We start from the raw sequence: 9,433 nt of genomic DNA, 5'->3' as shown, positions 1-9,433 counted from the left end.
TGGAGGAGGAGGAGGGAGGATATTGGGGGGGGGGGAGGAGGAGGAGGGAGGATATTGGGGGTGGGGAGGGGGGGAGGAGGATATTGGGGGTGGGGAGGGGGGGGAGGAGGATGTTGGGGGTGGGGAGGGGGGGGAGGAGGATGTTGGGGGTGGGGAGGGGGGGGAGGAGGATGTTGGGGGTGGGGAGGGGGGGGAGGAGGATGTTGGGGGTGGGGAGGGGGGGGAGGAGGATGTTGGGGGTGGGGAGGGGGGGGAGGAGGATGTTGGGGGTGGGGAGGGGGGGGAGGAGGATGTTGGGGGTGGGGAGGGGGGGGAGGAGGAGGGAGGATGTTGGGGGTGGGGAGGGGGGGGAGGAGGAGGAGGGAGGATGTTGGGGGTGGGGAGGGGGGGAGGAGGATGTTGGGGGTGGGGAGGGGGGGGAGGAGGATGTTGGGGGTGGGGAGGGGGGGAGGAGGATGTTGGGGGTGGGGAGGGGGGGGAGGAGGATGTTGGGGGTGGGGAGGGGGGGAGGAGGATGTTGGGGGTGGGGAGGGGGGGAGGAGGATGTTGGGGGTGGGGAGGGGGGGGAGGAGGATGTTGGGGGTGGGGAGGGGGGGGAGGAGGAGGAGGGAGGATGTTGGGGGTGGGGAGGGGGGGGAGGAGGAGGAGGGAGGATGTTGGGGGTGGGGAGGGGGGGGAGGAGGAGGAGGGAGGATGTTGGGGGTGGGGAGGGGGGGGAGGAGGAGGAGGGAGGATGTTGGGGGTGGGGAGGGGGGGGAGGAGGAGGAGGGAGGATGTTGGGGGTGGGGAGGGGGGGGGAGGAGGAGGAGGGAGGATGTTGGGGGTGGGGAGGGGGGGGAGGAGGAGGAGGGAGGATGTTGGGGGTGGGGAGGGGGGGGAGGAGGAGGAGGGAGGATGTTGGGGGTGGGGAGGGGGGGAGGAGGAGGGAGGATGTTGGGGGTGGGGAGGGGGGGGAGGAGGAGGAGGGAGGATGGTGGGGAGGGGGGGAGGAGGAGGAGGGAGGATGTTGGGGGTGGGGATGGGGGGGAGGAGGAGGAGGGAGGATGTTGGGGGTGGGGAGGGGGGAGGAGGAGGAGGAGGGAGGATGTTGTGGGGAGGGAGGGAGGATGTTGGGGGTGGGGAGGAGGAGGGAGGATGTTGGGGGTGGGGAAGGAGGAGGAGGGAGGATGTTGGGGGTGGGGAGGGAGGAGGAGGAGGAGGGAGGATGTTGGGGGTGGGGAGGGAGGAGGAGGGAGGAGGGAGGATGTTGGGGGTGGGGAGGGAGGAGGAGGGAGGATGTTGGGGGGGGAGGAGGAGGGAGGATGTTGGGGGTGGGGGGGAGGAGGAGGGAGGATGTTGGGGGTGGGGAGGAGGAGGGAGGATGTTGGGGGTGGGGAGGAGGAGGGAGGATGTTGGGGGTGGGGAGGAGGAGGAGGGAGGATGTTGGGGGTGGGGAGGAGGAGGGAGGATGTTGGGGGTGAGGAGGAGGAGGGAGGATGTTGGGGGTGAGGAGGAGGAGGGAGGATGTTGGGGGTGAGGAGGAGGAGGGAGGATGTTGGGGGTGGGGAGGAGGAGGGAGGATGTTGGGGGTGGGGAGGAGGAGGGAGGATGTTGGGGGTGGGGAGGAGGAGGGAGGATGTTGGGGGTGGGGAGGAGGAGGAGGGAGGATGTTGGGGGTGGGGAGGAGGAGGGAGGATGTTGGGGGTGGGGAGGAGGAGGGAGGATGTTGGGGGTGAGGAGGAGGAGGGAGGATGTTGGGGGTGAGGAGGAGGAGGGAGGATGTTGGGGGTGAGGAGGAGGAGGGAGGATGTTGGGGGTGAGGAGGAGGAGGGAGGATGTTGGGGGTGGGGAGGAGGAGGGAGGATGTTGGGAGGGGGGAGGAGGAGGGAGGATGTTGGGGGTGGGGAGGGGGGAGGAGGAGGGAGGATGTTGGGGGTGGGGGGGGGAGGAGGAGGAGGGAGGATGTTGGGGGGGGGAGGAGGAGGGAGGATGTTGGGGGTGGGGGGGGAGGAGGGGTGAAGGCGTTAGGTGGGGACAGGGTGGGGGGTTTTGAGGAGGTGGGGTTGGTGGTATTAGGAAGGAGGAGGAGATGCTGAGGGGACATGGTGGGGTGGGGGTGTTGAGTATGGTGGTGAAGTTGTTACGGGGATGGGGGGGGTGGGTGGAGAGGATGCAGTTGACAGTAATGATGGTGGGGGGGAAGGGTTGAAGGTGTTCCGGGGGAGGAGGGCCCGTGGCGAAGCCGTTCTGGGGGGGTGGCTGGTGAAGGTAACGGAGTTGTTTAAGTTCATGTGCCGTCAGCATTGTCTGCCTCCGTGTCAGAATCCTGGGAAGTTCTGCCATCGACTGATGGAATGTTCTGTAACCACAAACATTCATTTCGAAAGACAACTTGGATGTTGTGTTGGGTGTTTGTTTCTTTTTGAATATAATTTTATATAATAAAGTTGGCCTCCTACTGCCACCACATGTACTGCTGCTGTTTTAATCAACCAGTTAATCATCTGTAATCTTCTTTCCTTTTTAGCTAAGGTAAGCAAAATTAAAAATGAACTAACTGGTGTAGCCTAACAAAAAGGTATGTGTTGGATTTAGGGGAGGGGGAAGGAGGAAATGAAGAAGAAAGCATGGTTCAGCTTGTGGATTTGAATTTGGTAGATTTATATTAAGGCTCAATGAGGTGGTTAATGTCGCAAGTAAGAAGAAAAAAAGACTTGCAAGTATATTTCCCGACCATAGGACATCCCAAAGCACTTTACAGCTAATGAAGTACTTTTGGAGTGTTGTCAATGTTGTAATGGAAGAAACACGGCAACCAATCTGCGCACAGCAAGGTCCCACAAACAGATAATGACCAGATAATCTGTTTGTCACGTTGGTTGAGTGATAAATATTGGCCATGTCACCGGGGAGAAGTCTGCTGCTGTGCGAAATAGTGCCATGGGATCTTTTCGTCCACCTGAGAAAGCAGACAGGGCCTCGGTTTAACGTCTCATCTGAAACACGGCACCTCCGACAGTGCAGCACTTCCTCAGTACTGCACTGAAGTGTCAGCCTAGATTTTGTGCTCAGGTCCGGAGTGGGGCTCCCATTGAGCCCCGTCTAATGCTGTAGAAAGAGTTACCGTGCTGAAAGTGTGGCAAATACGCCCTCAGGATATAATCTCTGTGTAATATATTATAAGACTGCCTTATAACAGTGTATTCAGATTTGGTCATGAAAACTCCAAACGGACACTGATGCGTGTATTAATAAAAGTGTAGACGAAATCATCAAAGCAGGGTTCCTGGATCAGTGTTTAGAAAATACCTTTTCTTTAAAATTAAAACCAGTGACAGTTTATAAATTTGTGGGCCAAATGAGTTTCGAAGAAGGTTGTTTCTCACACAGGGTTGTTTGAAATAAATTGGAGCAATTATTGGTTCTATAGACTTCAACGGTGAGCATATGGGTAATTTGAATAAATAACTAGCTTAAATTTTGGTTGGGGTAGTTTTAAGTTAACTTGTGAATTGTGGAATTGGGAATAATTGATTTTATGAGGAAGGAGAATGTTTTGGTGAGGTTCACATGGGCATTTTAGTTTTGCATTTAAAAAAAATCTTGATGCATAATGCTCTGCATATTTGCCTGGAAACGTTTCCTCTATCATCCCCATCTCTTTTCCTTACCATCACAAGGTTGTGATTCATTTTGGTATACGATTCAATGTGTCTTGCATATGACAAATGAATTGAGTTGCTGATATTAGCACTTCTATGTACTGGTTGCTCCAAAGAAAATCGAAATGGCTTGGTACACTAGGATGCTGTGATAGCTGTGGGCGTTTATATTTGTTCACTTTTTTGTCGTATAAGCACAATTGTACACCGCGAAGTGCTGCATGATGGAACTATTCTAATCGTATGTTCGCTTACATAAGCTGAAATTTTTTTAACTGAATGTGCTGTACAGAAATTTAATACTCGAGTTTCTGACCCTGATTTCTTTTTTTTTTATTCGTTCACGGGATGTGGGCGTCGCTGGCAAGGCCGGCATTTATTGCCCATCCCTAATTGCCCTCGAGAAGGTGGTGGTGAGCCACCTTCTTGAACCGCTGCAGTCCGTGTGGTGACGGTTCTCCCACAGTGCTATGAGGAAGGGAGTTCCAGGATTTTGACCCAGCGACAATGAAGGAACGGCGATATATTTCCAAGTCGCGATGGTGTGTGACTTGGATGGGAACAGTTATAGTCCCTTACTGGAAGGACATTGCAACTTTGAAGGGTGAACTAAAGATGGTGCAAAATTTTTTTCATCACTCAAAAAAAAACCACCCTTGACTTTCCTGTACTTGCAAACTATTGTTCCCTCAGTTCCCTGTTTGAATCTCCAATTTGGTTTCCACCCCTGCCACCACACCAAAATGATCCTAACCAACGTCACGGATGTCATCCTCTGTGACTGACCATGTGCATTTATCTCTACTTGACTTCCCTGCAACCTTTGACAGGGATCAACCACATCCTTCTCTATGCTCCTCCATTGTCTAGCTGAGTGACCAACTGGCAAACAATTGTAGCCAAAGTATCTCTGGCAGTGGCTTCTCTTGACCCGTACTGTTACTTCTAGAGTCCCCCAAGGATCTATCCTTGGCCTCTTTTTTCCTGTTTTCAAGCTGCCCCTTGGCGACATCGTCCGCAGGCTTCCACGTGAATGCTGACGCCACCCAGCTCTCTCCGCCACCCTTTCCAACCCCTCCATTGCCTTTATGTTGTCAGACTGCTTAGCTAACGTACAGACTTGCATGATCCGCAGTTTCCACCAGATAAGCACTGGGAAGACCAAAGCCGTTGTCTTTGGATCCCACCACAAACCTTGTACCCATGCCACCGATTTCATCCCCTTCCCAATCACTGTCTCAGACTGAACCAGACAGTTCTCAACCTCCGTATCCTATTCAACCCCGATCTGAGCTTCCATCACACAACCACCTACTTACCCTCTCCATAACACCACCCGGCTTCGTGCCTGCCTCAGCCCATCTGCCGCTGAAAACCTCATCTATGCCTTTGTCACGTCCAGACTCGATTATTCCAATGCTTTCCTGGCCACCTTCCCAGCCTTCTATAATGTTCAGCTCATCCAAAACTCTGCTTCCTGCATCCTATCCCAAGTCCCGGATGCCCATCACCCCTTTCCTTGCCGACCTACGTTAGCTCCCGATCCCTCAGCTTTTACAATTTAAAATTCTCATCCTTGTGTTCAAATCCTTTGGCCTTTCCCTTCCCGAGCTTGGTGTCCCTTTTTTGACATCTCTGTGAAGCACCATGGGATGTTTTTCTATGTTAAATGTGGTATATAAATGCAAGTTGTTGTTGCATACTTGTGTTCCTGATGCTGAAACTGTGGAATGGAACAATTTCCATTTAAAGCACCCAGTGCATCAAGTACTCCCAGGTCAAATATAGCATAGTTAGATGCAGAGTGAAGTTTTCTCTGCTCTGCCGAAGTAATGTGCCTCTGCCACAATCTCAGAGGAGTACTTCCTACGGCACCAGTGTAACGTTTTTCTGTTTCCTGTCCTCTGGTCTCTGAGTGAGATTGCCAGTTAGTGCTGAATTAGGGATGGTTTTATGATATTGGCTCGTGCCTGCTTGGAATTGGCTTGAGACTGCTCAAACTCATTTCAGGTCGGACATCCCTTCAGTCGTCAGTTTTTACTGATATTAACTTTTTATTGCTTATCTCGTCTGTGAATAGTGCACTACACTTACTGAAATGATCCAGGTTACTGTTCCGATTAAGATTTCTGGTTAAGTAAAATCACTGCATACTTTTAGGGTGAGAATCATGCTGAAGTATCTTGATATTCTTTTCCCCATGCTATCTCTAACAGATTGGAGTGGCCTGCAATGGCTCTATCCCTGAGTTCTTTTCTCCATATTCCCACCCCAACATCAAAGCCAGTTATCATGTGGGAAAATATCTGGTCCCCACTTGGATCCCTCCCCACCCTCAATGACGGTGTGGTTGTTATCAGTAAATCACAGTGGGGCATTGTAAGCACAAACCCATATTCTGCTTTCTGAATTGCATACTTTAGTAAAGTTTGCTTGTGTTACTTGATTCTGAAACAATAAAACCATTGTAGGTGGTGGACTTATGCCATGAGCTATCATTCCAGTGAGTCTTTAACTTTGTATCTTAAAAGCATCACTGGGGGGAAAACTAAAGAGCATCAACAAGAAATACTATAAAGATAACACAGGTGTGTTTTATAACAGATAATTGATCCCTCATTGGGTTAAATGCATCATGATATGATACCAAGACATGCAAACAAGCCTGGTTCCCCAGATTCGATCCTTGGCCTGTGTTGCGTTAGCTGATCTCAGTCGGGCCAGTGGTGAGAACGTTAGAGTTGCCTCTGCATCAAGACTAAGAGGGATGAAACCATGGCTATTAAATAACCATGCTGGACTTTGTGACCCCCATAGTAAAATTGTCTACTGATACTTGTGGGCCTGGCTTGCATTTGAAGACTGGCCACTTGGGTGGGGTCTTGGAGGTTGTTAGCAACTGTATACCAGCATGGGTTGCCACCTACAAGAGAGGCAGGATGTTTTCCCACAAGCATTCGAATGGGATTCTGAAGAAAGAAATCGAATTGAGAATTTTTTTTGGTGAGGGGGAGGAAGAATAAGATAAAAAGCAGCCTTTTTCTGTAACATGGAAACATGCTACTGTTTATGCCTTTCCATGGAAATAGTAGAACCAAGTTTGCAACATGCTTGTATTTTGTGTACATCAGCCACATATAGGATCATAGAAAATTACGGCGCAGAAGGAGGCCATTCAGCCCATCGTTTCTGTGCTAGCCGAGAAAGAGCTATCCAGCCTAATCCCACTTTCCAGCACTTGGTCCGTAGCCTTGTAGGTTACGGCACTTCAAGTGCACATCCAAGTACTTTTTAAATACGGTAAGGGTTTCTGCTTCTACCACCCTTTCAGGCAATGAGTTCCAGACCCCCACCACCCTCTGGGTGAAAAAAATTCTCCTCGGCTCCCCTTTAATCCTTTTACCAATTACTTTAAATCTGTGTCCCCTGGTTATTGACCTCTCTGCTAAGGGATATAGGTCCTCCCTATCCACTCTATCTAGGCCCTTCATAATTTTATACACCTCAATTAAATCTCCCCTCAGCCTCCTGTTCCAAAGAAAACAACCACAGCCTATCCAATCTTTCCTCATAGCTAAAATTCTCCAGTCCTGGCAACATCCTTGTAAATCTCCTCTGTACCCTCTCTAGTGCAATCACATCTTTCCTGTAATGTGGTGACCAGAACTGTATGCAGTACTCTAGCTATGGCCTAACTAATGTTTTATATAGTCCTAGCATAAGCTCCCTGCTCTTATATTCCATGCTTCGGCTAAAAAAGGAAAGTATCCCGTATGCCACCGTAACCACTTTATTTACCTGTCCTGCTACCTTCAGGGATCTGCGGATTTGCGCACTCAGGTCCCTCTGTTCCCCTACACTTCAGTATCCTCCCATATATTGTGTATCCCATTGCCTTGTTTGCCCTCCCCAAATGCATTACCGTACACTTCTCTGGATTGAATTCCATTTGCCACTTTTCTGCCCATCTGACCAGTCCATTGATATCCTCCTGCAGTCTACAGTTTTCCTCCTCACTATCGAGCACACGGCCAATTTTTGTATCACCTGCAAACTTCTTAATTAAACCCCTATATATATCACAAAAAGTAAGGGATCTAGTACTGAGCCCTGCTGAACCCCAATGGAAAACAGCCTTCCAGTCACACAGATGCCCATCGACCATTACCCTTTGCTTCCTGACTAGTCTGCTATGTGGGACCTTGTCAAAAGCCTTGCTAAAATCCATGTCGACTACATCAAACGCGCTACCCTCATCGACCCCCCCCCCCCCACCAACCCATTGTTACCTCCTCAGAAATTTCAATCAAGTTAGTCAGACACTACCTTCCCTTAACAAATCCATGTTGGCTGTCCTTGATTGATCCGTGCCTTTTTAAATTACGATTAATACTGTCCCTCAGAACTGTTTCCAATAATTTGCCCACCACTGAGGTTAGACTGACTGGCCTGTAATTACTTGGTCTATCCGTTTCTCCCTTTTTAAGCAGCGGTCCAACGTTAGCGGTCCTCCAGCACCACGCCTGTAGCAAGAGAGGATTGTAAAATGATGGTCAGAGCTTCTGCTATTTCCTCCCTTTTGTTTACAAGAGAATGCAGGAGACAAGTCAGTTTGCAATAAGCAAAACAGGCTGTCTGATCTGACGATTAATCCAGTTAAGGAATATAGGACTGGACATTTAACCTGTCCAGAAAGATGTTACTGTTTTTAAAAAACTTGACAACAGGACTACAAGAAGGAGACTGACCACTAGGGGATGATAGTCTGTTGTAGCAGACGGTTCAGTGAGGTTCACGCTGTTGGCATTTGACGGCTTTATGCTCAATGTTTGCTTGACGGAAATAAATAGTGGAGCCCTTTTCCAATTCAGTAGTTCCCATTCTGATGTTTGTGAGGAGGTTAACTAAGGACTGTTAAGAGTTTGGTTTGTTAAAGTGCTTCCTCGCAATTGTGTTCCAAATTCTGAGAATTATTAAGGCTTTGTGACTTATTATTTTGAAAGAGGGACAGTGAGTTATGTAAAGTCTGCTGTGTTTGCTCCCACTTCTGTTTAATTTTACATCTCAATAAGCCCGATTTATGGTTGTAGTCCATACCAGACTGTCGATGTAATTTTTTCCACCAGGCCGAGAGATCAGGAACTTACGGTCGTAATCCATATTATCTCGTGTGTAACTCATTAGTAAAGGAATTCACCATATGCCTGCTATTCCAGATCGTGTTTTGGTTGTTGGGGAGCACAGCATTTTCTATGAAAGTGGATTTTTGCATTGGGCATCAAGAAAAGTATCAGGGTTGTGCCCTAATGGTAACACAAGCAGGAACCTAAATTAATATCTCTGACCAGAGCAGTGCAAAACAGCGGAGATAATAAAATTAATTTGAGTCTGATGGAAGAAAGTACTTCATTAAGGAGGTTTTGTTCACTTTTTGCACTGTATGTCTTGGATTGCTATTATTCCACCACTTTTGGTGTAAAATAACTCTAGTCTGATGCAAAGCCACATTTTAAAAGTGCACAGGTGTTCCATTGAGCCTCCTGGGAACTGTTATAAACCTACTTTTGACTTTTTAGGAAATATTATGAGAAGCAATGCTCTCGTCTGATTTCTAGTACATTAAAAATGGTCCAACTGGGAGTGGGGCCCCGCACAAATGTCTAAACCTACGTGCACAGTGCTACTACCAGTCTCAGATTGGTAGCTACAGTATGTTGACAGTCTTAAAGACGTATATCTTTCTGAATGTTTATGATAAGTGTTTAATGCTTAAAACGCAGCAGCTCTCTTAG

General features: G+C 49.2%; 1 protein-coding gene across 1 annotated transcript in view; it reads left to right on the top strand.

Annotated features, from left to right (window-relative positions):
* The window catches only part of cad (carbamoyl-phosphate synthetase 2, aspartate transcarbamylase, and dihydroorotase), a 96,346-nt gene extending 86,913 nt beyond the window's left edge, over positions 1-9,433 (top strand). Inside the window, exon 43 of the mRNA XM_067985271.1 lies at positions 9,257-9,433. Coding sequence (XP_067841372.1) covers positions 9,257-9,433 — 177 coding nt within the window. The remainder of the gene's footprint in view (positions 1-9,256) is intronic.

The sequence above is a fragment of the Heptranchias perlo genome, chromosome 5 (assembly GCF_035084215.1).
Source record: "Heptranchias perlo isolate sHepPer1 chromosome 5, sHepPer1.hap1, whole genome shotgun sequence".
In the NCBI taxonomy this organism is placed as follows: Eukaryota; Metazoa; Chordata; class Chondrichthyes; order Hexanchiformes; family Hexanchidae; genus Heptranchias; species Heptranchias perlo.
Note: the sequence above shows the minus strand (reverse complement) of the source record. Positions and strands in the feature narration are given on the sequence as shown.